Source organism: Temnothorax americanus, unplaced genomic scaffold, assembly GCF_048541705.1.
Source record: "Temnothorax americanus isolate GAGA-0224 unplaced genomic scaffold, ASM4854170v1 Scaffold194, whole genome shotgun sequence".
In the NCBI taxonomy this organism is placed as follows: Eukaryota; Metazoa; Arthropoda; class Insecta; order Hymenoptera; family Formicidae; genus Temnothorax; species Temnothorax americanus.
In genome coordinates, this window is record NW_027509333.1 from 80,836 (window position 1) to 107,500 (window position 26,665).

Sequence of the window (26,665 nt, forward strand, 5' to 3'; positions counted from 1 at the left end):
AAACTTTTCCATTTGGATTAAGCCACAATTGGATTAAAGAAAAAAGAGATATCGGGAAATGTATCTAAAATATTTAAAATTATCAAAGAATTAAGGCGAGTTTGTATATTGTGAGAGCACATTTCAGTTTAATTCAGAAAATTGTTTAGTTTCTAATAAATTTTTAGGTCTTACTTTTCAAGTTTTTTACGATAAAATCCCATGCAATACTTATTTAAAATTTTGATCTTTCTTTCATAAAAATAAATGCAGTAATTCCATATAATTTCATTATTTTTTACTAATTGAATCAAGTGCGATACTCTCAGACGTCCAGACATTGTCTACTTCTCCTGTTTAAAATTTTTTTACATCTAGATTTTTCCGAAACCAATAATTTTTTTTGTTTCGTTGAATTGCCACAATTTACTTTATTAATGCACTCATTAATATCTTCTGCCATCTTTTCGCGTTCTCTATTACCATTAGAAACAAGGTATATAGCCTAGATCATATATTATAATAATAATAATGATGATGATGATGATGATGATGATGATGGTGGTGGTGGTGGCGGTGGTGGCGGTGGTGGCGGTGGTGGCGGTGGTGGCGGGGGTGGCGGTGGTGGTGGTGGTGGCGGTGGTGGCGGTGGTGGCGGTGGTGGCGGTGGTGGTGGTGGTGGCGGTGGTGGTGGTGGTGGTGGTTCCCTGCTGGTCCGCGCGGGGGGAAGGGGGTCCGCGTTCGCGTTCGCGGTCGCGCCGCGGGTCCGCGTGGGGGTCCGCGGCGGTCCGCGGGGGCCGCGTAGAAATCCGCGGTTGCGCCGCGGGGTCCGTCGGGTCGCGGGGGCCTCGTTCGCAACGACGCCGCTAGGCGGCGTACAATGGGTAAGACTAACTCGATAGCGCACTGTGTAAGGATCGTATTTTGTCGATGACGCATCGAACCTGTCGGGACATGTTCGTCGTAAACAACATTTTTCTAAGAAAAAAAGTTGTGATCTCGTAGACTAAACAATTTCGCGCTATTTTTTTACGACGCAGTACGTAAAAAACAAAAAAAAAATGACGTCATCGGGACGATGATCAACCCGATAACGCATCGAACCTGTTGGAACATGTTCGTCGTAAACAACATTTGGATAAAATATAGGTAGGGATGGGCATGCACGCAAAGAAATTACATCGTTCATTTAGTTGTAAAAAAACATAATATATATTACATACTAAAAAACTAAAGCTGCGAGCTTACAATCGACGATCTGATTCGTATTGAACGCATCACTAGCGTTCATTACGTTCGACGCTTCCTTGGGATCCTTCACAGTGGACGCGATATCGGAGAACTGCGCAAACTTTGCATCGACCGTTGCAAGTATTCTGATCAAACGATCGAATCTCGCATCGATGCACCAATCGAGATCGAACATACGATGCATCGTCGATTCGGTCATTCTCAAGCATACGTTTGCAGATTTGAGACGTATGAGTTTGATGTTATTAACCGTACAAACTCTCACCGTTAGCGGTCCAACGTTTATAAAACTATGGATATCTTTGAAGTTATTGCGAAAGAAATTCTGAATATTTTGCCGTTGCTCGTATAGTGCCTTCCACGTTTCGAGAGACAACAGCAGTTCCTTTCCTCGGCGAGGATCTCCAACGGCGATCTCCACGTAGCTCGGTGGACCCACGTTGATACCAATTTCAAGGAATTTGTATTCCGTAGCTGTCAGCGCGTATCGTCTGCTGAGTATACGAACCGCGCGACGATCCAACGAAATGCTGTATAAAATAAATGAAATTAGTTTTATTTATCATAAGTATACAATTTGCTAAGATATAAAAACTGGGGTAGGCTCTATATGTTTTTTTTTATCCTAAACGAAACTTACTTATTACATTTCTTCTCATACGTTTGAGTTTCAACGTTGTGAATCGGCACGTAATAATTCATGGTATTCATGCGTTTTGCACCGTTGTTGCTGCTGCTGCTGCTATTGCATTCTTCAAAGGAGAACATTTTCGCTTTCTAGGCTCTGAGAAGTTGACCGTCAGTATAAACGATCGCGACAAGACTGATCATATAAAATTAATCGAATATTCCCAAAGTAATGATGTGGTGGGGGAAAGGGAGAGGGGGAAATAATGTTTATAGAACTGCGCAGTGGATTTTTTTTAGGAAAGGGGGAAGTAAAGCCTACTCTAACAGTGATGATTGGAGAAAGGAAAGGGAGTAAGAAATAAAACATTATAAAAAGTTATATATAATTTATTTATTAAAAAAAGATCGCAAATCTTTATGGCGTCGCGCGTGACCACCAGTTAAATAGTTTTATTACATTTTGTAACGCGCAATTCTTTTTATGTTTTCCGCATCGCAGAGTATTGGTGTCATCTAATTTATTCAAAGATTTGATATCTTCGTAATGCGCATCCAGAGTCTCGACAATTAGGTTTTTTTGCGCATAATTCTCCAGGAGATTGACCAGCCATTCTCGTTTTTGGCATTCCTTGACGTACACAAGAGTCGGCATCTCGTCGTCATCGTCTTCTTTGTCTTCTTTTTTGTTTTCTTCTATACCAAGCACGGCCGATGTAGTCAAGCGTTTTACCATACTGTACGGCACGTTTCCGTCTTTCCATCGTAATTTATGGTGATTGCGAATCAACCAGGTAGCGCACGATTTGTCGGATTTTGTGAAGAGATTCCACGGCATGGGCTAATGAAAGATGTGATGCGTCAGAACGCAGCCTTTTCTCAGCACCGCCACCTCCTTCACGACAAATTTCATCCCGACAAGGAATCCTTGCAGGTCCACGAACGTTGGTACGGACATGACGAGATTTCTTTATCTTTCTCTCGCTCGTCGATGCGTCAATCGGGAGGAATGACGCGCAACTCTGCAAACCGTCTCGCGACACTCTGATTTATACTCCCCCCCTCCCTTACCCCTCTCAATAATTGTATCGGAGATTGATGGAAAGAGAGAGAAAATATTTACGTCGACGTTGCCGCGAACATTCAGACCATTTTGCGCACCACGTTCGTCAACGGGTTGTACTCAATCACGCGGTCGTGTATGATGAGACAGTACGCGGAGGTATTCGGCGGTACGTTCTCCATGCAGTCGAATTCTAGTCTAACATCCACGGTGGCGTTTTTGACGGATTCGTTTTGGCGAGAGCAATCGATGATCACAAACGGACCGTTACGTAGAAAAGTCAAAACGGTGAGACTCGGCTCGAGGTATTTGTATCCGTAGTATCCCTTGCAGAAACGTGCGTACATATCGTACAGAATCGCCCATCTGTGTTTACCAAAGTCCAAATTCAGGTCGTCGTATGGATAAACTTCCGAGTTTAGATAGAGTTTTACGTTGGTCAAGTTGCAGTCGTCGAATCGGCTTGTGTCGGCGGACATGACGTTCTTCCGACCCGTCTGCAGAGCGAAGACGACGTATTGCGGTTTCTCGAGCTGGGTCGCGGTCTTAATGGCCCACGAATGCTTGGTCGAGTTCTGCAACAGGGGATACTCATACAGATCCCACGAACGGAAACCCATACTTAGATATCGTCCGTCTTCCAAGGTGCGCAGCATCGACAGCTTGTTGATCTCGTTCAATACCACGTGAGGCATTCGCTATTGTATCTTGAGTATTTTGATAGTAGGCTCCAACGCGAGACTTCTCACCAAGGAATTGTTGTCGTTGCGCGTTCGTATCAAGATCAATTCGTGACGAGCGTTGATCACCACGCGTTTGTAATCCTCGCAAAATCCCAGTAACAAGTTGAGCGGTACGCAGAAATTGAAATATCTGTTCGGGTTATTATGTGGTTCCCAGCCCGCGTTTCGCAGGATCACGCTTCTGTCGGACGATACCGTAACGTAGTTCTTGAGCGTGCTGGTTATTCCTACGTTTCTGCAACGATCAATTTCCATACCGTCGAGCTCGTATCGAATCTCGTCAAACATGAACGCGACGCAATTAGTACCCAATACCACGTTATCGGCTTGACCGGCTGCTCTGGTCACCGTCAATGTTCCTTCGACGTAGAGAAAACTTTCGCACGGCAACGTATACAGATCCTGTTGTTGTATGGGTATCCGTATCTCGTCGCTATAGTCAAACGTTGTGTTGGCGTACGGGTTGTACGTGTGAGTCTCGATCTTGATGATGCGATCGTCAAAGACCGGCTCGCCTCCAATGTTGAGAATTTCAGTCATCGTTTCAGATGTTTCGCACCGCGAATCCCAGAGATTGTAAAAACTTAACGTTCGACGCGTTGAGCTTCTTTTTCGTCGCTTGTTTAAAGCCGCCGTATGTCGACTTGACGATATCGTCGATTGACGCAGTCGTAAAGATATTATTGTTATCTGTCGCGTGCTCCGAGTCGTTCAACACTAGCATCTCATGTGTCGCGCGTACACTCACGCTCACGCACACACTGACGCGTACACTCACGCTCACGCACATACACTGGCGCGTTATTGCTCTCGCTGTCGTACGTGCAATCTGACGGTGATCTCTTCTCCGCGAAAATCGAGCAATCGTCCGTCTTGATCAGCGACGCGTATCGTTAGATTTGTAACGCTCCGCGCAATGATCGGCAGGTAAATGATCTGCGCCGGCGTTTCCGATATCTTATATTCCGGTGGTACGCTCGGTGAAAATTCGTGTATCGTATGAACGCGTTTGCCGTTGCTGTACGCACCCGTGGTCACGTTACACTCCACGCGGATAACGTTTACATTGATAATATTCATCGGTGCGTCCGATTCGTGCCATTGTCCCGACTGCAATATACGCGTCGACGAGAATCCCAGCAGCGATCCGACGTTGTTCGGTTTGTTAAAGTTCACTCTGAAAGCGCACTTGATCTCGCTCTTCATCGTATTGTAATTTGCGCGAAGCACTATCGGGTATTCCGCGACCTCGTCTTCATAGCCGTTCGCGCGAACGGTTTCCTCTCGCGCGATATCCGCGATCGACGTACGACGATCGTCGTTGGAACGAACCACGCGTCGCGGACGTTTACGCGAAATTTCACGTTTCAAAAACTTGTGTATGGCCCGTACGATCCCTCGGGAATCGTAATTTCCGTGTCATCCTCGTCGAAATAAAATTTATTATTCAAAGAATTCACGTTCGGAATCGTGTGATAAGTCTCGAAACACGTTAGCCCGAGCTCGTAGTCACCGTCGCTCAGATCCACGGTGGGAAAATAGTGCTCCGCGAGGATGCTGCTCTTCCCCGTCAGCGTGAACGTTATTGACATGTCGGCGGAAGCTGTTCGACGAACACTGAGTCTCCACACGGCGCGTCGTCAGGTTTTAAATTAACGCCGATCGTCGTCGATCGTTCGGAGAAATTGCAAACATAATTGTCCACAGATGCTCTAATCGTATCGCTGATGAGACGTGCGATTGTACTCAATTTTCATCACGCTCGGTCCAAAATATCGCACCAGTTCTTTCGGTGGTCGAAGATTGCCGAAACTGTCGAAATATACGACTCCATCTCCCCTCTTGGCGTACGCTACCCAATGAGTACCGGGGCCCGTTGCATCGTCCAAATTCACAATACCGCTCTCGTTTCGACGTATGCCATCGACGATCGGTAACGAATCACGCATGAAAACACCTCTGAAGAACGGTACGCGCATTTGCCTTGCCAGTCGACTCAATTGTATGTTAGTCGTAATACCCGTGGGCATATTTAACGTCTTTTTTGACGTTTTTTTTTTAATCCTCAACGCTACTCCTCGCCCGCGTTTGTGCGGGCCGAGATATAGTCCTTGTCCATATTTGTACGGAGCGAAATAAAGTCCGCGACCTTCCATGGCGCGATTGTGACGTTGCGTCTTTTCCAGCTGACGCCGCGCGGCTTTGCTAGCGTTCATCGCCGTTGTAATTCCGGCCGCTCCGCCGGCCAGAGAACCGAGAACTCCCAACAACGGTAGAATTAGCAACACGCCGCCTCGTTTCGCTGTTGGAAGTATCCGTTTCTTCGTCGTCCTTTTCCTCGTTCGTGTTTTCCGTGATTTCAAGCCCATTCCAAGTTTCGTCTTAGCCTTCATGGCAGCCCAGACGGCTGTAGCGGCTGCCCTCTCTCCGAGAGCCGAATCTCTCGCAATGACGCGTTCTAGCGCTTTCTCGGCGAGTATCTTGTCCGCCGCGTGTCTCTTAGTGAGGTCTTTGTTATGCGAATAGTTTATGTCGTGCTCGCGACACGCCACGTCCAATGGATTTACACCCGGATCACCTCTAGCCAATCGTTCTTGCAAACGAGTACCCGGACCGCAAAACTGATAGCCGGGAATGTGCAGTTTGAACGGAAATGTACCTATCGCGTGATTAAACAGACCTCTACCTGTTTTTTTTTATTTTCGTTGACGTTTGCCACATTCGGCGCTAAAATCGCAAATGTCCGAAGGTCTCTGTGCGACTGAGCGATTCGCGGTTCCGCTCGCCTATAAATAGACGTTTGAACAATAAAGTTCGATTTAGTTGTACAAAGTGTGAGGGAAAAATGAGATTTGTGCGACAACCGTTAGCGATTCGCGTGACGAATTGCGACGACAGATCACGGTCGATGGAGGGCAACGCGGATAGGCGCAAACACGGTACGATGCTGCCGACTACTATACGTGCAATCATTTGCGGTCCCTCGAATTGTGGTAAAACCAACGTTCTGATAAGTTTGCTGGAAAGTCCGCACGGTGTACGTTTCGAGAACGTGTACGTGTACTCGAAATCGCTGCAACAACCGAAATATCGATATCTGAAGAATTTATTGACATCGATCGATGAAATTGGCTACTACACCTTCTCCAATAACAGTGACGTCATTCCACCGAGCGTGTCTAAACTCGATATTCGTCTTCGACGACGTGGCGTGCGATAAGCAAGATACTGTGAGAGAGTATTTCTCAATGGGCAGGCACTCGAGCGTCGACTGCTTTTATCTTTGTCAGACGTATGCGAGAATACCGAAACAAATGGTTTATAGAATCGTTGGAAGATCACTTGGGTCCACTGAGCCGAATTTACATCGCAGAGGTTTTGGGCGCCTGTCCAACAATAGGCATAGCGTACGGCGTTTATCTCGGTAATAATAAATTGATGCTCGGTAATAAAAGTTTTGACGTGGACAAAGCGGATAACATTTATATCGACGGCGTACGATACGCCGGCACACCCGGTATTTACGAATTGATCTTCAAGAAAATACCCGATGACACAATTTACACGGAGGACGATAAGCAAAAGTACAGGAGCATACTGTTGGCAACGAGTGCTCATAAATTAAAACATGATCCTCTCGGGCGACTAAAGGGCAATGTGGGATTCAAGTATCGATTTGTAATCTCACCGTTGATATCTACCGAATCCAAGAAAAAAAAATCCGGAAAGGGATTATTCGCGCCTCGCGCGATGACGCTAACCGACAATAAGATCGACTACGTACATTGGGATGACCCCAACGAGCTGGTGGATCGTCTGCGATTGCTCGACGCTTCGCGTCAAGCTGGCAACAATGCCCACGACAACGAGATCACGTCGATCATCGAGGAACTTCGCGAGGCTGGGCTTATTATAAATTAAACGGCGCGACAGCGATCTGTTCAATCGATGTCAAAATGCCGATCAATAAATTTGGATTGTTCGAGCAGCGCGAAAACGCGACGAATGCCATTTCCTATCATTATCGGTGGAGCGGATTAGTGAGTAATTTTGTGCGCGACAACGCTCTGTGTCGCACCGCTACGGACTTTGACGCAAGGTCGTGCAAGATTCGTCGCGTAGCGCGACCTGAGACTGACGGTGACGCGGTTAACAAACTATATGTGGATCAGTGCGTTAAAAGTTTGACAGATCAACGGAAAGAGTCAGACGAGAAGCTTACCGCGTTCGAGAAGAACGTGCGAGCGTTACAGGCTGCGGTGAACAAGCTTTGACGTGCGAATATCGTTGAATCAGACGCAACAACGAACAACAATGGACAAACGGTTTAGCAGAAACGACTATCGAAAGGCGACGAGTGAAGAGAGGCAACGGTTAATTAACGACGGCGACGAACAGCAACGAACGACGAGAGAACGGTTGTCGGACGACTGTCTAACGGTTCAAGAACGATTGTCGGACGGTTGTCGAACGGTTCAAAAACAGCTCAGAAACAATTATGAGCGGTTTAGAAACAGCTGCGAACTACGCGGAGACAGGAAAGGCTACAAACGGCTAAAGAACGTCGACGACGACGACGATGAGTGGTAAGAAGCAGTTAACTGACGACGACGAACGACAACGATCGATTCAGGAACGATTGTCGACCGGCTGTCGAACGATTCACGAATGGTTCAGAAGCGGTTACGAACTGTTCAGAAACTGCTACGAACGATGCACTAGAAGCTGAAACGGCGACAACGAAACATGAGACCGTTAAAATCGACCGATGTGGATAAAAATATCGAAAAGCGACGGTTGGTGGACAAATTGCACGCATCGGCAAGAAAAAATTTTCCCCGCAGACACGTCATAGTGCGAGGGTACGACGATCTGTGGCAAGCTGATATCGTTGAGATGCGTCCGTACTCACGTTTCAACAGAGGCTACCACTACATACTTACCGTCATTGATGTTATTAATTTTTATATGAATTTGCTGATCGCCAGAGGTACATCTTCGAACAAGTATTCAAAATTTCACGCGATGAACACGTTCTTTTACCCGAAACTTCTGTCGAGCGGTCACTCATCTCTGAAGTGATGGACCAGGAAGGTGGACATATTTGCGCAGGATCTTATTATTATCCCTATACATCTGAACGTTCACTGGTGTATGTCAATATTAGATTTCCGCGATAAAACGATTGTTTATTACGACAGTAGGGGCGGTGATAATTCGCAATGTCTGGCTACGCTAAAACTATATTTACAAGATGAGAGTCTTGATAAAAAGAAACAATTTTATGATATGAGTGACTGGGAATTTTATTCCGCCATGAACATTCCGCAACAGACGAACGGCAGCGATTGTGGTGTATTCTCTTGCATGTTCGCCGAGTATGTCTGTGCAAATAAAAAAAATACGTTTACTCAGAACAACATGCCGTACTTTAGGAACAAAATGTTTAGGGAAATAATAAATGAAAATATTGTATAAAAATTTTTTATTGAATAAATGTTTATAATATAAAATATAAAAATATATGGTTGATTAATATTCCTTCCATTATACATATACGTACATATATACATACAATCATACATACATACATACATTACATACATTGTGACGTTGCGGCTCGCCGCATCGTCGCGGCGCCCCGCCGCCGTCACAAGACGCGGAATTTCGCGCCCAGGGACGGACCAGGGAGGCAACGGCGAGATCTCCAGGGGTCGTAATTAATTGCGTTTCCACGTTCTGATGACGTTCCTTTTTTTTTGCAATGTAATACGCGCGGCACCTCACCCACACCACGGCAAACCTTCGAGGGAGTACGTGGCGAGGAAAATCAAGGACGATCGATGACCCGGGAGGGGTGGCAAACGCGGAAGCAGCAGAGATCGCGGGCTGGCGAGAGCAGCGCGGCAGGCGGGCGGCACGTACGGCAGCGACGGACGAGGCCGCCGATAGCGGGGCCCCAAGCGCATGGGTGAACACCCGGCTTCAGCAAAGGATCTCTACAAAACATCGACCTACGGGGTGACTGATCACCGCCCCATGGTCAAACCGGAGACACACCGGCGAGAACCGAATTCCGTCCGCTGCTAAGGACAGAATTGAGGAGTCGCACGCCGCCGAGGGACCGCTGCCCGCCCCCGAAGGATCTCGTATCGACAGCACTGCGCCGGGACACCGCGGGCTTGCAAGCTCGCGCCCGATTGGCTCGCGCGCCCCTCAGGAAGGGGTACCGTATCGATTCCGCAATCGAGCGGGTCTAGCGTTTTCACTCCCTGGTCGTCCGTCGGCGAGAATCGTTTTGTAAGATACGCGATAGCCACCCCGAGTCGGGTATTTCGATATTTGTCTGGAGGATCGAGGATCGTGGGGAAAGGCGACGGCGAGGAGCCCAGGAGGAGGCGTATTCCCGGTGAGGTTGCCCGTAAATCGCGATATGTAAAGCCACGACACCGCCCTCCGGTACACGCTCTCGCCCGGGATAACGTATGTTAAGATTGAGTGTAATTTCGCGATCGATAACGAGAGCGAAGGGCCTCGGGATGGTATCGTGGCCGCGGAACCGTGGTACAAGCGTTGTGGCGAATCCCTGGGGATCGCGATAGGCGTTAATGAGTTCGGTATCGCGAGTATATTGCGTTGTCCTCGCGACCTTGGTATACGGCCGCATACGGGCCGGTGGTTCGTCAATTGCGTTACCGTTTCTTCGCGTCGGGAAATTCTGGTGTTCGAGCGTCGGTGTTAGCGTATCGATCGGTGTTCGAATTTCGTTATTACGGGTTGATAATTGTGCTCTCGCGTTGAGAAACTTTGCGTCCGGTATTACTTGCGTTGCGTCCTATACTCGCGTTAAGAAATTACCGGCGTTCACACGCTTCGTGCGTTAAGATGTTAATTGCGTAGTTCTTCCTAGCGTTCCGTGGACATTAGAAGCGCACTTCGAGTCAAAGGTGGTGTGGCCTTCTCCACACCTGGCGCCCAACATTATTATCGATATCGCGACTTGCTTGGTTAAATGACTCGGCGCCTCCCCGTTGCGCCCGAGCCGAATATCTCGCGTTAAGTTAAGATATTATTGCGACAGAGTTTTCGTACGGTCCCGGACGTGGTTTCCACGCAATCCAAGCGTGACGTACCCTTATTTCGCGACATTTTGTGTTGAACCTCACTCTCGTGAGTGATATTAAGCGTCTTATTATTATTCATATTATTCATATCATATTATTAATTGTTGGAGAATAGAACCTTCAGCGGGTTTATTAGAGACCCAATTAATACTCCGTGGGTGTCTCGCGTCCGCAGTAATATTAGTTCTGTTAAATGAATCTCGACACCCCTCCACCGGCTATTCTTAATTTATTTATCGAAATTATCTTGTGTGTGTGTGTGTGTGTGTGTGTGTGTTTGATCGAAGCCGGATGGATAAACGTTGTTATTTTCCCGACAACCAGTACTCAATAAATGTTATATTCTTTATTATCTGACTGAGTATGCAATTAACGTGTCACCCCGCCGAGTATCGCGCCGCCCTTCATTAACCCCGCCTGTGATTAGGTCAAGCTAGCCGATTCCACGCACCTCCACACTTCGTCTTGCGTCTCGTTTAGGTTTCGCGATTTCGTGGACGCGAAGGTACGCGTCTAACATTCGGAACATTTCGTGGAGTATCGGAGGTGCGAGGAAATCACTGGAGAGGCCAACCATCCCGCTCTCCTAAGTCCTTTTGATCCGGCTCACGTCCCGGAGTGGTACGGGAGTGCAAAAAGTCGTGACAACATATATATTTATATGTACATACATTCATATGTACATACGTACATACATTTTATTACATGTATTGCATACATTACATACATACATACATGCATACATACATTATATTACATACATGAATCTTCACTGTTCCTTATTATGATAACTACTATGATAAAGGTATGCGATAATGTCCCCACGGCAACGTATCGGTCGAATCCGGCACGATATATCGCTTATCGTCGTACGGACTCAGAGCGATTTTCGTCTCGCAAATAATGTACACTTCGTGCATTTTCGATCGTATGCATGACTGCGGTCGAATCATTTCGATCTCATCGTTCAGACACCGCGTGTAGTCGTCGAACGCGATGGTACGCGCGATGACGTTGCTTTTAACACCTTTCGCCTTTTTACAGTCTTTTTTGCCATCGATTCGCAAGGCGTACATTTTTGCCCTAAGTCCAACAAATTCGGTCATAATGGCCCCGTTGTTTTCGTCCTTCATCAGGCCCGGCACTTTTTTATTGACGAGAGGCATACTGTAAGCGTTATCTACCGCGTAGTCACTCGTGTTGAACCTGACTATATCATGTTTCATGTTCTTATACACATCGTCGCACTTGATATGATAAGTCAAACTGTCCGTGTCGGTATACATAATTCTACACGAGTCGCGGTACAGGGGAAACATGTACTCGTGGTGAAATTCGTATAGGCACACCTTCGACAAGTCGAGGATGCACATGCCGACGTAGATCGGTTTGTCAAATTTCACCTCGAGTTTGCGCAGTTCGACAGCTATCAGATTTTCCGAAAACACGCTCCTGCTGTGGAAATTTGGTCGCGCGATCATTGCCTCCGCGTCGTATCGTCCGTCCCACTTTGTCAATAATTTTACATCGACGTGGTTGCGAACATTTTCCATCGTTTTTCCGAAAACTGCGTTATTCATTAATTTATATAAATTTTTTTCGAACTCATTTTTGGCCAATGTTCTAAATTTTGTATTGAGTTCGATGTAAGCGCTGAGCCACTCAGATTGAGCGAATTGCAATACGCGATGTATTTTAGTGACGTGAAGGCCCGTGCACTGCTGCAGATTGCGATAATAAATAACATAACGCTTCTTATCGTGCAGCGTGGCGAGAAGTTTGTCCTGCCGTTTGCCAGGCGGTTTATCGCGCGTCGGACAAAACGGTAGGTCAGTATGCGCGTCGTGTTTATCCTGCGGATACTCGAGATCGACCTCGAGAATATAGCCCGTAGGCGAATCCAAAGCGATCGCGCTAAAGTCGAAATTTGAAACATCTTCGACCCATCGAAACTCCGCGTAGGGCAGTGGTTTACAAATCGCCCAGCCGTACAAGTTGTTGACACCGAAGTACATTAGATACGACGACGGTTTTGATGAATCGTACGACTGCATGTACTTGTTGTTGGCCTGCGCGTATCTGCCGGAACATTGACTCAGACCATCGCGAATACCACGTTCGATAAACATAACCATGTCAATGTCGGTCAGCAGTTCGAAATTGACGCGTATGTTTCAACATGGCGTCCCACGTAAAGCCTGGTAAAGTGTAGTAGTACGCGGGATCAAGCCCGTAACTCGCGACGCAGCTGTCGCGGAAATTTTCAAACACGTCGGCTAACAGCAAGACATCGGTTTTCAGGTATAGATCGCTGTATTCGCCCAGGGTTCGAACGGAGAATCGCTGCCATACATTCGCGGCATGCGCGTAATCGCTCTCGGATACGGTGTCACCGGTCAAGGAACTGTAAAATGAATCGAGCGGTGGTAAACACGTATCCTCCAGCTTTTCGACGCTGTCCACGTATTCGTATAGAAAGACACCTTTTCGCGTCAATAATTTGAAATCGTCGTCGGATAACGCGGAAAATTTTGAACGTATAATTTTAATTTATCATTATCTAGGAAGGATGTCAATTTTGCGAGACTCGCGCTCAGAAATTTGTACGAGTCGATAAATCTTAATTTTATATCGTTTCGCGAATCTGATCTTTCCGTGGTGTCTTTCACGTGTTTAGTAAATGAGGTGTACTTTTCCTTTGTTATAGGCAGTACATCAATCTTTGAACGCGGCAGCTATCTCCTTGATAATGAAATGCGCGTCATAACCTGACAGATTGTGGAATATTAATGGGATAAAGTGAGAATCCTTATAATTCAGATTGCACGTCGAGTGTGCTGGACCTCTGTAACGCCCAGTTAGGTGGCAATGATCGCGTACACGATTATCATTTGGCGCGAACAGTTTTTCACATATGTAACATTGCGCCGCGCTGTGAAATGTCTCCCACTCGTCTCGCGTTAGGTCTACCATGCATACAATGTCGGACAATATGTTCTTTACGCAATGCGCCAATCCTTTGAGTTCCTCGACGAACCACGCGACGCAGTCGTTATCGCGACGAAATCGATACGCTGATAACGTTTCATCGTACGAGCACTGTACGTAGTATGCTATACTACATACTCGATGATGTTGATAGGCGTATGACGCGTGTTCCGTCTCCGGTTGTGTCTTCTGCAGCACACACTCCAGATCGGCGTATACCACAAAGGGAAGTCGCTCTTTCCAGTTGTGGTTCTTGAAGCACAGCCACTTGTTGTCTTCACTCGGTAGTTTGATAGAGAGTAGATAAGCTAGGCCGATTCTAGACCACATATCGAGGGCGAGGGGTAGTGAGGGGCTGGGGGGAACCGCGGGCAGGGGGGAACCGAGGGCGAGGGGTGGTAAGGGGCAGAAGGAAACCGCGGGCGGAGGGAAGGGGGGGCCCCGGGGGGAGAGGGGAACCGCGTTCTTGGGCGCCGCGGGAGAAAAGGAACAGGGAACTGCGTTCTTGGGCGCCGCGGGGAAAGGGGGAGGGGGGAACTGCGTTCTTGGGCGCCGCGGGAGAAGGGGAGGGGGGAACTGCGTTTTTCGGGCGCCGTGTTTTCCGGCGCCGCGGGGCGAGGAGGTCCGCGTTTTTCGGCGCCGCGGGGCGAGAAGTCCGCGTTTTCCGGCGCCGCGGGGCGACGGCGTTTTCGCCGCGGAGCGGGGCGAGGGGGTCCGCGTTTCGCCGCGCCGCGGAGTCTGCGTGACGTCACACGCTCCCGCTCGCGTTATCTCTCCATCGTAGATGTTTCTCACCCGGCCCCCGGTTGCGCGCGTCTTCTCGTTCGCGTGGTCTCTCTTTCCCGTTCGCGCGTTCTCGCTCACGATTGTGTATCTTTTCTTCGCCAACAATATTTAATCGTTCAGATCTTAATATTTAATTTATAATTATACATTTATGTAAACGATAAACGAAGACAGCTTAACAAAAGGGAACGGTAAATGAAAAGGAAATTATTTGTAACCATATTATATGCATTTATTTATCATGTAGCGCATTATACACAATAGTATCCAAAGCGTAGGCTAATAATTCGCAATAAATAATCGAATTTTTATCGTAAAATTCACGCAAGATTGTAACTGCGTTACATTTATCGGTGATACAATTTTGACGTAAAGTTGTTACAAACTGTTTGAATTTTTCACTTACGCCGTGAACATTTTGACATAATTGAAAATACACGTTCTCGACGCAATGTTCTAGTTCGAACAGAAAGAGTACAGTTGACGGTTTCATGTACAAACTGGTTTTTACAATACAATTTTACAATATCTGCGTCACGTATTTTAACAAGCTCCAGATCGCGAAACGTTAGCGATGATGGTGCCGATGACTGCACGAGTCGCTGTATATCTGCATGTTTTTCGATGAATGTCACCCACGTTGCATAAGGCAGAATTATCCGATTGCCTCGGTTATCGCCAATAAGTATATCCACAGAGGACATAGGTCCCGCGCTGATTCCAACATCCAAAAATTTATACGCTGTTGACGTCAAGGCAAATCTTTTTCCCAAAATACGCGGTGTATAGCGGAGTTTATCAAAACTGAAAAAATACAATTATATGTTCATAAAAGTTTTTTTTTTGCACAAGTATATATGAAAATTAGCGGTACTTACTCATTGTGCTGTTTCTCACACGTTTCGTTTTGAATCGGAACGTAGTAGTTCGCACCGTGAGTGTTCATCGTATATGGAGGCTGTTTATTGCAACTTACTCGAACCGTATCGAACTCTCGACTGCGCTCTAGAATCCTCGTAGACCATTTATACATACCCAAAACTGCAAATCTTGCAAAAATAGCGCCAATGTACGGCTGCTGCATGGTGACCACCACCACAATCCACATATACGTTAAATGTGATATCTTTGTCAAGAACATTCGTGATGAGATCACCTCAACGGGCATCAAATATGAGTAGCTAGGCAATATATACTTCTACCCTCAGGGCGAATTGCGGGGGTCGGAGGAGGGGTACGTTCCCCGCGGGGGGAACGAAATCAGAGATGGGCGAGAGGGGTCCGGGAGGAGCAGGTGGTGGGGGTAAGAGTGGGGAAAAAAAGGAGTGGGGACGGACGAGGAGTGGGGGAAGAATTCCACTTCTGGCCTCAGGTACTCTGGAGGGGAGCGGGGAAGGGGGGTACCGCGATACCGACGGTGCGCGAGGAGGGAGCGTCGTCGATCGCGGCGAGGCGCGTACTGTCGCCCGGGTCGGACGTGGTTTCCGGCCGCCCGTTTTTTAAACGGCGAAAATCGCGAGTCGTCCTCCCGCGAGAAGGAGCGTCAATCGCGCGCTTCATCGCTCCGACGGGCCGGACGCGGTTTTCCGACGAATCGAGAGAGATCGAGAGAGAGAGACGATACAGCTCTCTTCGTTCACCCCGAACCGTTACGTTTTGCTAATAATATTTTTTTATCGCGCGTCCGAACTCGTTCAAGGTCGCTTTCGACGTCGCGTCCTCCCGCGAAGGGGAGCGTCGATCGCGCGCTTCTTCGTCCCGACGGGCCGGACGCGGTTTCGCGAATAGTATTATTTTATCGCGCGTCCGAACTCGTTCAAGGTCGCTTTCGACGTCGCGTCTTCCTTTTGTTTTTTTTTCTCATCTCGATCGACGCTGCGAGCGGTCGTCGTGTCTTCCCGCGAGGGGGAGCGTCGATCGCGCGCTTCTTCGTCCCGACAGGCCGGACGCGGTTTCGCGAATAGTATTATTTTATCGCGCGTCCGAACTCGAGTTCAAGGTCGCTGTCGACGTCACATCCTCCTTTGGTTTTTTTTCGAGCGACGCGGCGAGCGGTTCGCGGAACACGCGCGACAGACTCGAGTCAACGAGGCACGGCGGTAATATGTATTTTATTTGTTAAATTTAAATCAAATTAATTTTATAAAAAAGATGTATAATGTATGAATTAATGAAACTTACGATTAAACATCATGGGGAAGAGTATATCCCCGACCCGTCAACAGACGGAAACGGAGCTCGGACAACAGCATGAACAACGCCATATTATCCGGCGGGTCACGCCGATCACCACCCGGTAAAAAGTCGCGCTGACCGATGCGGAAACGTGGACGAGTGTAAGTAAAGCCCTCATCCAACCAGTCGGGCACCACCAGCGTAGGAGGGGCGGTTTCCTCCCCCGTATCGGCAGCCCGGAGTTCCTCCAGAGTCACTACACCTTTAACTGGCACAAACTGCTCGAAAGGAGTCATAATCGTAAAGAATTGAAAAGACGTTACGCGACGGAGAAACAGTCTCGAACTAAAGCGACTCGTTAAATTATATAAAGCTAGCAGTCATAATCAGCAAAAAAAATGCGATAAAAATAATATCAAGATAGTACCGGATGTGGTTTTCCGACCAGCCTCGTTGTATCGAGAGAGACCGAGAGAGACGATACCGCTCTCTCTTCGTTCACCCGAACCGTACGTTTCGCGAATAATATTTTTCATCGCGCGTCCGAAGATCGCTGTCGACGTCACATCTTCCTTTTGTTTTTCTCGAACGATGCGGCGAGCAATTGTCGTTTTTTTTTCCGGGGAAAGAATTTATCTCTGGGTATGGAAAACCAAAACGTTGAGATAACGAACGCGTATAAAATGAGTTTTGCTCGCGACGGCGCGGCATACGGTGACGCGGATTGACAAATGTATCGTGAGAGAGTGGTGCGAACCGATCTGAACGGGAATAAGTTGTTTTTTTTTAATGCGGCATGAGCGACGAGTACGTAGAACTTTGCAAACCGGTGTTTAATTCTAAAATTAGAAAACCGATTGTAAAAATAAGCGAACCGCTCGTGAGGAATTGTTGCAGATCGGATTCGTGGAGAGTCGACGTAACGAGATATCTGATCCGTCGCGAAATCGGAATCGCCGATCGCCAATCGAACTGGAGGTTTTTCTATTGCCAAATATATTTGAAAAGAATAGAAGACGGTATTTATACGTCTAATTGATTTAGACCCGACAGCGGTGATAATGTAGCAATAGCAATGTGTGTACTCGAGAATAAACGATCACCGTTATTACTCGTCCGAGGAATCAGACGGCGAACTGCGCTGTTACGAGCCCATGCCCGCATTCTCGTCGGATTCGGACGACGAATCGGCGAGACTCGAAACGTCGTTATCGCCAAACGCATGTGCGTTGGTGGTGGTGAAGGAGGACGCGCGATGAAATCTGGCGACTCATCATTTGCGGAAAGATATCGGAGCGCGAACTGCGCGCGAACGCGCGTGGATAGGGACGACGATGGTAAATTCCGCTAGGGCGCATGATTATACGCGTAAATTGCCGCTCAAGTATCATCATTATTATCAAACGGTGTTCGGAGGAAAGAAGCTACGTAGGATTTACACCTACGGGTCTCGTCGTCTTTTTGATCGAGTGAAATTCAGTGTTCCCGAGGGTGAAAGGCCTTTCTGGATGACATGCAGAAAGAGGGCGACGAATTGCTCGCCGCGGACGTCCGCGACGCGGACGGGTATCGCGCGTGGAGACGACGATGCGACGAGTGTCTCCAGCTACTGCGGGAGAGTTGTCGAGTCGGACGCTCCGGAGGGCGAGGCAACACCGGAGCCGTGACCGCTCTGGTGACTCGAATAGCGCGACTGGAAGGTTCGAGGGAGGATCTGCGTCGGCGATTCGAACGCGCCGTGGGTGCCGGTTTGGACGGTGAGGGTGCTGGTAGCAGCAGCAGCAGGATTTTCGTGGGTCGAGATCGATACGGCGTTCCGAAGTCGCGTGCTCACCAGCGTTGCAACGAACTCGACGTACATCGAACCCGCGCGATTTCTCGAGGATGCGAGGGGCACCGTGCTCGAAAAAATGCGGGACAATTTGAACAGACACACGTGCTTGAAGGTCAATGTCATGTTCAATGGAGAATTCGTAGCGAACGATAAGATCGACGTGAAGAGTATCGTAACGCGGAACGAACAGCTCCTCCAAGCGTCCGATCTGAGCGAGTGGTACTATAGGCGCCTGCGCGACGCAATTCTAGCAGGGTTGGACGAATTTCAGGAACGTGACAGCGGATGGGCGTTGTCTAGAATACTGAACCTGACGGTGAACGTGAACAAGTGTAATCCCATGCGCGTGGGATGTTGGATGGAAATACCGCGAGGTATAAGACTTAAAAAGGCGGTGGTGAACGTGCGATCGGAGAAGGACACGTGTTTCGCACGCGCGGTGGTCACGGCTTTGTATCCCGCCAAGCGGCACGCGGAACGATGCGGCTCGTATCCCGATTACGCGACGGTGCTGAATCTCGACGGGATAAAGTTCCCCATAGATCTGAAACACATCGGAAAGTTCGAACGTCAGAATGACGTATCGATCAATGTGTTCACCACTCGGGAAGAGATTGGAAAGAAAGACAAGTACGGACGGGGCGCCGACGACAACGCGATCGTGCCTCTGCGGTTAACCGACGATAAGAGGGATAGACACGTAAATCTCCTCTATCTGCGCGATACGTTGCGTGGCGTCGTCAACGGGGGTCATTTCGCCTGGATAAAGAATCTATCGCGATTGGTGAATTCGCAATTGACCGTGAGCCGCTGCGCGAAACACGTTTGCGATCGGTAAGTAAAAAAAAACTGAGGAACAAGAGAACGGAGAGATGTTATTTAATATATGACGTTACTTCGCAGATGCCTACACTATTTCTATACGCGCGAAAAGTTGGCCGCTCACAGCGTCGACTGCGGCCGAATGAACGACTGCGCCATCGTTCTTCCAAACGAGGACGATAAGTGGCTGTCTTTCGACAATCACGACAGGAAGGAGCGACTCCCCTTCGTGGTGTACGCGGATCTGGAGTGTCTTCTCGAACCATGGGAGAGGGAGAAGGCAGAAGGGGGGGCGAGAACGGAAAGATACGCTTATCAGCGTCACGTACCGTTCAGCCTGGGTTACTATCTGTGCTGCACCTACGACGATACCGTATTCACGTACAGATATCGTCGCGGCGAGGATTGTGTTTCGTGGTTCGTTAACGAGCTTCGCGTTCTCGCGCGTCGCGCTAAGATTAAATTCTCTACCAATATATCTATGGTAGAACTTACGGAGGACGAGAAACGCGAATTTCAGTGCGCGACGCATTGTCACGTGTGTCGAAAAATGTTCCAACCGGAGGACAAACGCATGCGAGATTACTGTCATCTAACCGGACGTTACAGAGGTCCGGCGCATGTTCGTTGCAATCTGAATTACAGAAACGTGTACGTGATTCCCGTGTTCTTCCACAATCTGTCGGGTTACGACGCGCATTTCATCATCGAGAAAATCGCGAACGATTTCGAGGGCGAGGTCGAGCTCCTGCCGCTTACGAAGGAAACCTACATATCGTTCTCGAAGACCGTTAAGGAGACGCAGACGGATGGGACATGGGATCGGTACGTTAAGCTACGATTCGTGGACTCGTACAAATTTTTAGCCGCGAGTATCGAAACCCTGGCGTCCTATCTGAGCAAGGACAAGCTGAGAATAACGCGCTCGGAGTACGCGGATTTGAGCACGGAGGATCTCGATCTGCTCACTCGTAAGGGAGTATTTCCGTACGAGTACGTCGACAGCCTGGACAAGTTGCGGAAGACCGAGCTTCCACCGCGCGAGGTCTTTTACAGCTCCCTGACCGACGAGACCGCGAACGAGAGCGACTACGAGCACGCGAAGAGGGTCTGGCGACGTTTTCGCGTGCGAGATCTCGGGGAGTACAGCGATCTCTATCTCAAGACCGACGTGCTTCTTCTGGCGGATATTTTTGAAAATTTTCGGGACACGTGTATGGCGAGTTACGGGCTCGATCCCGCGTATTATTATACGTTGCCGGGGTACACGTGGGACGCCATGCTGAGATACACCGGCGTGCGTTTCGAGCTGCTCACCGACATAGCCATGGTGCTGTTCGTGGAACGTGGAATACGCGGCGGCCTCAGTCAATGCTCGCTCAGGTACGCGCGAGCTAACGACAGGCACGTACCGACATACGATTCGTCCCAGCCCGATACGTATCTCATGTATTACGACGTGAACAATCTGTACGGCTGGGCTATGTGCGAATCGCTGCCGTACGCAAATTTCCAGTGGCTCGACGACCCTGAGAATTTTGACGTGACGACCGTGCCACCGAACGGCGATATCGGTTACATTCTGGAAGTGGATCTCGAGTATCCTGGTGACCTGCACGACGCCCACGCGGACCTGCCGTTGTGCCCAACGCGCGATAAACCGCCCGGTAAGCGGCAGGGGAAACTGCTCGCCACGCTCCACGACAAATCGCGCTACGTGACGTACTATCGAAATCTGCAGCAATGTCTGCGACTGGGTTTGCGACTGACGCGAGTTCGTCGCGTTCTGCGATTCACCCAGTCACCTTGGCTTCGCGGCTACATCGAGCTGAATACAACGTTCAGGACTCGCGCGAGCAACGAGTTCGAACGAAATATGTACAAATTGATGAACAATGCCGTCTTCGGTAAGACGATGGAGAACGTGCGCGATCACGTGGACGTGCGTCTCGTGACGCGATGGGACGGCAGGTACGGCGCGGAGGCGATGATCGCCAAACCGAACTTTCACAGCAGGAGCGTCTTCTCGGAGAATCTCGTCGCGATCGAGCTGCGAAGGCTCGAGGTGAAATTCAACAAGCCGGTCTACGTGGGAATGTGTATCGAGTCGGACGCTCCGAAGGGCGAGGCAACACCTGAGCCGTGACCGCTCTGGTGGCTCGAATAGCGCGACTGGAAGGTTCAAGGGAGGATCTGCGTCGGCGATTCGAACGCGCCGTGGGTGCCGGTTTGGACGGTGAGGGTGCAGGTAGCAGCAGCAGCAGCAGCGTCAGCGAAGGATTTTCGTGGGTCGAGATCGACGGTGAGTCGTTTAAGTAATATTTTTTCTAAAATATATAAGTAGGGAAAAAAGAAATTTGTAATCAAGAGACACGGTAGTGTCTCGCGCCAAGTACACGCGGAGCGAGACCGACCGTGACTCTTTTACGCGACGCGACGGGTTGCGAGTACCCGAGATGTTGAGATCTCGATAACGAGTGAACGGATCAAGTTCTAAGTAGGCTTGATCGATAGCTTGGGGTCCAATTAGGGGGGGGTTTCTCTCATAATATTCCGCTACGTGCCTTACGAGCGGAGATATTGCGACGCAAAGTCCAAATGTGAAAATTTATTTTTAAGATACTCCTCCTCCTCCTCCTAACGCTGCGATCTATCAGAGAAACGTCACTTTCACTTTTTCGACGCTGGCGGCGCAGGTATCGCCAGTTTCGATATCGCGCGCGTATTTCAAAATTAGGTCGATAAACTTATCGGTCAGGAGGAAGATTTCTATTTAAGTAAAAATTAGGTATATATATAATAAATATTGAGTCAACGGAAAAGTAGGTTCTCTATGCTTGGCAGAAAGTGCCGCTAGGGAATTTTTAAGTCGATTCTTATAAATCAAGCTTGAATTTGATGTCTATGTATCCCAGGTTGCCGATGACAAGGTCCAGATAGTGCGCTTTATAGTTTTCGGTGTCCAGGTGTAATAATACGTTGAATTCGATGTCTACGTGTCCCAGGTTGCCGATGACGAGGTCCACATAGTGCGCTCCGTAGTTTTTGGTGTCTACGTGTATTAATATTTTGAATTCGATGTCCACGAGTCCCAGGTTGCCGATGACGGGATCCAGATAATGCGCTTCATAGTTTTCGGTGTCCAGGTGTAATCGTACGTTGAATTCGATGTCTAGGTATCCCAGGTTGCCGATGACAAGGTCCACATAGTGCGCTCCGTAGTTTTCGGTGTCCACGTGTCCCAGGTTGCCGATGACGAGGTCCAGATATCGCGCTCCGTATTTTTCGGTGTCTAGGTGTAATAATACCTCGAATTTGATGTTCACGTGTCCCAGGTTGCCGATGACGAGATCCAGATAGTGCGCTTCATAGTTTCGGGGGGTGTGTGTGGGCCCCCCCCTGTAGGGAGGTCGGGGTGTGGGGGGCGGGGGGGTGGGGGGATGTGTGGGAGGGGGTGGCGGGGGGTGGCGACGGTAGGGGGGTCGGGGGGGTGGGGGGAGGTAGGGGGGTGTGTGTGGGTGGGGGGGTGCTGGCGCCGGGGGTCCCCCCGGGGTGTCAGGGATGGGGGGGTGGCGGGGGGTGGGGTGTGGGGGGGGAGGAGGGGTGTGTGGGTGGGGGTGTGGGTGGAGGGTATGGGGGGGACTCGTGTGTGGGGTGTGTGCTGTGGAGGTCGGGAGGTGGGGGTGGGCGGGTGTTGGGTGTGTGTGATGGGGTGTGTTGGGGTGTGATGTATGGATGTATGTATGGATGGATGTAGGGGAGGTCGGTGTGGGTATGTGGGGGGCCGGTAAGATGTGTGGGATGTATGTAGGGATGGATGGGTTTGGGTGTGGTTGGTGTTGGTGTGGGGGGGGGTTGGTGGTGGATGTTGGTATGGTATGTGTGCTGTGTGTGTGTATGTGTGTGTGTGAGTGTGTAGGGATGTATCGTAGGTATGTGTGGACGGCATGTGGGTGTGGCATGTGGGGGGGTGTGGATGTATGTATGTAGTCCCCGGGGTGTGTGTGTGTATGTGTGTGTGTGTGTGTGTGTGTATGTATGTATGTATGTATGTGTGTGTGTGTGTGTGTGTGTGTATGTGTGTGTGTGTGTGTGTGTATGTATGTATGTGTGTGTGTGTGTGTGTGTATGTATGTATGTATGTGTGTGTGTGTGTGTGTGTGTGTATGTATGTATGTGTGTGTGTTTGTGTGTGTTGTGTGGTGTAGGTAGTGTGTGTGGTGTGTGTGTGTAGGTATGTGTGTGTGTGTGTGTGTGTATATATTAGTGTGTATAGATATAGATTTATGCCTTTCAATACTCAAAATAGCTGCTATATTTTCCAAACTTTTTTGTTTATAACTTTTTAACGAGTAACGAGCAACGGCTAAAACCTTCCGAAGGTCATTCAGGAGGGTGACCTTGACAACATATGTCAAGGTCAAGGTCATTGGGGCTGGGTCCGCTATTATACATATTTACCGTGATTTATTATTTTAATAAAATAGAACTAATAGATTTTTTAATTTAGCATGGAATATTAGCAATTACAATTAAGTGTAGTCAGTGCGATAACAATATAAACATTAATAAAAATACATTAAAATATCGATGTAGAAAACAATATTACATAAAAAATATACATAAAGAACGTGTCTCCAAAATGTGCGATAACGTGTTTTTAACGAGCAGTACTTGGTCCCGGCTCCTCGGATGAGACTGGCTGGTCCTCGGTAATAGACATTGGAGGATACATCTCCGCTATGATCTCGAAAAAGGCTTCGATACGTTCCAGTCGTTTATAGGCGCGTTTGAACAGATATTCGGACAAATATCCAAGAAGGTGCTCGGATTTAGTTCCGTATCTTGGAATATTTGCCTGAACCTCTCTCCAAACGCGTTCTATATGTTGAGTGTGTGCACCTGTAAATTAAAAAAATGTATTGGAATGCAGTACAAAATTAATAATATAATTAGCTATATATATATATTTAACATTTTTTACCACTCTCAGGATCGACAAAATTGTAGGAATGGTTCACTGTCAGATGTTGGAAGTCTTCATTGCTTAAGCAATTGTAAGACTTCCAACAATCTGACACGATCGTGGTTCCTGGCAGAATCCATTCCTTGATGCATGCCAGGAGTGTCTTTTCTGTCCGATCCTCGACTGGAACAATGAAGACCTTTTTTGAGTCTCGCTCGTACCCTCCAAAAATCCAATTACCCTTTAGAAGTCGGCCACGATTGTACTTGCGATGTCCAATTTTTGCTTCATCTATTTCAACTGTGTGTCCTGGGCCACCAAGCTTTGTACTATACTTATCTGCCCAGAACACACAGACCTGCAGGTAAAAAAATAATATTAAAATTATTTTTCGACATTAATTATTATACATTTTTCTTTACTATACAGTACAATTATTATTAACATAAATTTAAGATATAATTACCTCTCGGCAAAAATTGAACCAATCTGTAATCGTGGCTGACGCTACGCCAGTCTCATCCATTGTGTCATCGTGACGCGGATGTCGAAGCATCAAAAAACATGCTACTATTTTACAAATAGTAGCGATGTTTAAATGACTTTTATGGAACCAAGTACCGGTTTTCGCACTTTTGTAATAATCGCACGTTTTGCAGACACGTTTTTTATGTACATCTTTTACATAATATCGTCTTCCACATCGATATGTTAATGTATTTTTATCAATATTTATATGATTACCACACTGACTACACTTAATTGTATTTGCTATTACGCCATGCTGAATTAAAAAATCTATTAATTCGCTTTGGCTATACGTTAAATAGGAAAACTCTAACAAACCTAACATTATTGCGCGTGTCTGCGACTTCACATATGACTTTAGCGCGTTTCATTTGTTTAATTCTACTTGTTATTTTGCACACTAATTTCAAGTTGGCGCACTTTGCATGCGCGTGCGACCACTGAGCATGCGCATGTGGCCGCAGGGCATGGTCGTAGTCGCTGCATCTCGTCGGTATGACAGGAATCATAACCTGATTCCTGTCAACTTTAACGATTAATATCTCGCGTCGCGGGGCAGAGCGACACTTTTTTCTGCCAGATTCTTTCGTTTCGTGCAAAAACGCGTCGAATGAACCTAAGTTCATCGTTTTTTGTGCTGCTGTAGCTAAACTGAAGAATTACCAAAAATTTAATAATAAATCGAGAATTATAACTAATTTTTTAAAAATAAATAATTAAATAAAAATAATTTTTAATTTTCTAAAAAATAATGAAAAAAAAATATTTTTTAATTTTTCAAAAAATTAGTAATTAAATAAAAATATTTTCTAATTTTTCAAAAAATTAACAATTAAATCAAAAATAATTTTTTATCCTTGACTCTGAAACAAGGTGTCTTGGCAAGAACAAGCATGAACATGAGGTAACTGACAATATTACAATCAGAGATACTAGGCAAGACAAAGAGAACATCATAAAGTTCTTGATTACACTTATTTTACACATTAATAATAAAGCGAGAAATTGTTTTAAGAATGCCAACATTCTTTGAACAACTAAGAAAATAATTGTGAAGATTTGTGAGAAAATATATCTATTAATTAACCTAGTCGATATTTATTAGATTATATTAATAAATATAAGCTGTTGTTCTTAAATTTTCCTTCCCTTTGAGTGTGCATATAACATACAATTTTTGTAAATATATATGAATGTATTCGAAGTTTCAATTTTATGTTCAGAAGTACTAAATAAAGCGAAGTCAATGATTAAAAAATTATATTTGTTATCACACAGTTATTATTAAATCAGTCAACACGGTAATAAATGTGTACATATTTGACTTACAAGAATAATTTATTAGCACTTTACGTTTCCTATCCTCGCATCAGTAACGCGTCGTTGCTTGCCTGCCAGATCTTGTTACAGAAATATTTGCTTGTCCGACACGCATCCACCGCGAAACTGATGGTGTGCGCTATAGGAAGAGAGACAAGATATATAATATAATACGAAAATAATATTTATCTCGTTCGTCAAACTTACGCCGTACCTACTTTTTCGCATCTTGAAATAAAAAAAATTTTTTAAACAAGATTTTAAACATCTCTTACAACGTTGTTATTTTCTCTTTTTTAAGCGTCTTACGTTGCTTACTGTTAACCGTACGCGCACATACGGATAGTCTCAAAGCCGCGGCACCGCACGCTGGTCGTCCCGTGGAATTCGATTTTGTCGTAACACGCAACGTTTGCTGCACGTCCTGCATTATACGTGCATATTCTACGCACGTTTAAA

At 47.2% G+C, this 26,665-nt stretch overlaps 4 protein-coding genes and 1 pseudogene across 5 annotated transcripts in view; 1 reads left to right on the forward strand and 4 right to left on the reverse strand.

Annotated features, from left to right (window-relative positions):
• Positions 1-1,201: 1,201 nt before the first annotated feature.
• LOC143896728 (uncharacterized) lies at positions 1,202-1,998 on the reverse strand. Its single transcript, XM_077404719.1, has 2 exons — positions 1,871-1,998; positions 1,202-1,760 (listed from the first exon to the last, which is right to left on the reverse strand). The coding sequence occupies exons 1-2, from the start codon at positions 1,996-1,998 to the stop codon at positions 1,202-1,204; spliced, it is 687 nt and encodes a 228-aa protein (XP_077260845.1).
• A 1,620-nt stretch (positions 1,999-3,618) lies between these two features.
• On the reverse strand, positions 3,619-4,203 carry LOC143896729 (uncharacterized). The gene has a single exon (XM_077404720.1). It carries the CDS (start codon positions 4,201-4,203, stop codon positions 3,619-3,621), a length of 585 nt encoding a protein of 194 aa, XP_077260846.1.
• A 14,443-nt stretch (positions 4,204-18,646) lies between these two features.
• LOC143896730 (uncharacterized) lies at positions 18,647-21,538 on the forward strand. The gene is made up of 2 exons (XM_077404721.1): positions 18,647-19,404; positions 19,474-21,538. Exons 1-2 carry the CDS (start codon positions 18,647-18,649, stop codon positions 21,536-21,538), a joined length of 2,823 nt encoding a protein of 940 aa, XP_077260847.1.
• A 2,338-nt stretch (positions 21,539-23,876) lies between these two features.
• LOC143896727 (uncharacterized) lies at positions 23,877-25,226 on the reverse strand. Its single transcript, XM_077404717.1, has 3 exons — positions 24,825-25,226; positions 24,377-24,716; positions 23,877-24,294 (listed from the first exon to the last, which is right to left on the reverse strand). Exons 1-3 carry the CDS (start codon positions 25,209-25,211, stop codon positions 24,053-24,055), a joined length of 969 nt encoding a protein of 322 aa, XP_077260843.1. The 5' UTR covers positions 25,212-25,226; the 3' UTR covers positions 23,877-24,052.
• Positions 25,227-25,558: 332 nt separating this feature from the next.
• The window catches only part of LOC143896725 (putative ATP-dependent RNA helicase spindle-E), an 8,570-nt pseudogene continuing 7,463 nt past the window's right edge, over positions 25,559-26,665 (reverse strand). The window contains exon 8 of the transcript XR_013256736.1: positions 25,559-26,665. This exon is cut by the window's right edge and continues 605 nt beyond it. The product of XR_013256736.1 is annotated as a putative ATP-dependent RNA helicase spindle-E (transcript).

What these genes read in the sequence shown, in the direction of transcription:
- LOC143896728 (XM_077404719.1), bottom strand. Translation starts at nt 1,998, where the DNA reads ATGTTCTCCTTTGAAGAATGCAATAGCAGCAGCAGCAGCAACAACGGT. An exon ending in TATGAGAAGAAATGTAATAA is followed by an intron (nt 1,761 to 1,870) that starts GTAAGTTTCGTT and finishes TATTTTATACAG; the next exon opens with CATTTCGTTGGATCGTCGCG.
- LOC143896729 (XM_077404720.1), bottom strand. Translation starts at nt 4,203, where the DNA reads ATGACTGAAATTCTCAACATTGGAGGCGAGCCGGTCTTTGACGATCGC.
- LOC143896730 (XM_077404721.1), top strand. Translation starts at nt 18,647, where the DNA reads ATGCGGGACAATTTGAACAGACACACGTGCTTGAAGGTCAATGTCATG. An exon ending in GCGAAACACGTTTGCGATCG is followed by an intron (nt 19,405 to 19,473) that starts GTAAGTAAAAAA and finishes GTTACTTCGCAG; the next exon opens with ATGCCTACACTATTTCTATA.
- LOC143896727 (XM_077404717.1), bottom strand. Translation starts at nt 25,211, where the DNA reads ATGTTAGGTTTGTTAGAGTTTTCCTATTTAACGTATAGCCAAAGCGAA. An exon ending in GGTTCAATTTTTGCCGAGAG is followed by an intron (nt 24,717 to 24,824) that starts GTAATTATATCT and finishes TTTTACCTGCAG; the next exon opens with GTCTGTGTGTTCTGGGCAGA. An exon ending in TTTTGTCGATCCTGAGAGTG is followed by an intron (nt 24,295 to 24,376) that starts GTAAAAAATGTT and finishes TTTAATTTACAG; the next exon opens with GTGCACACACTCAACATATA.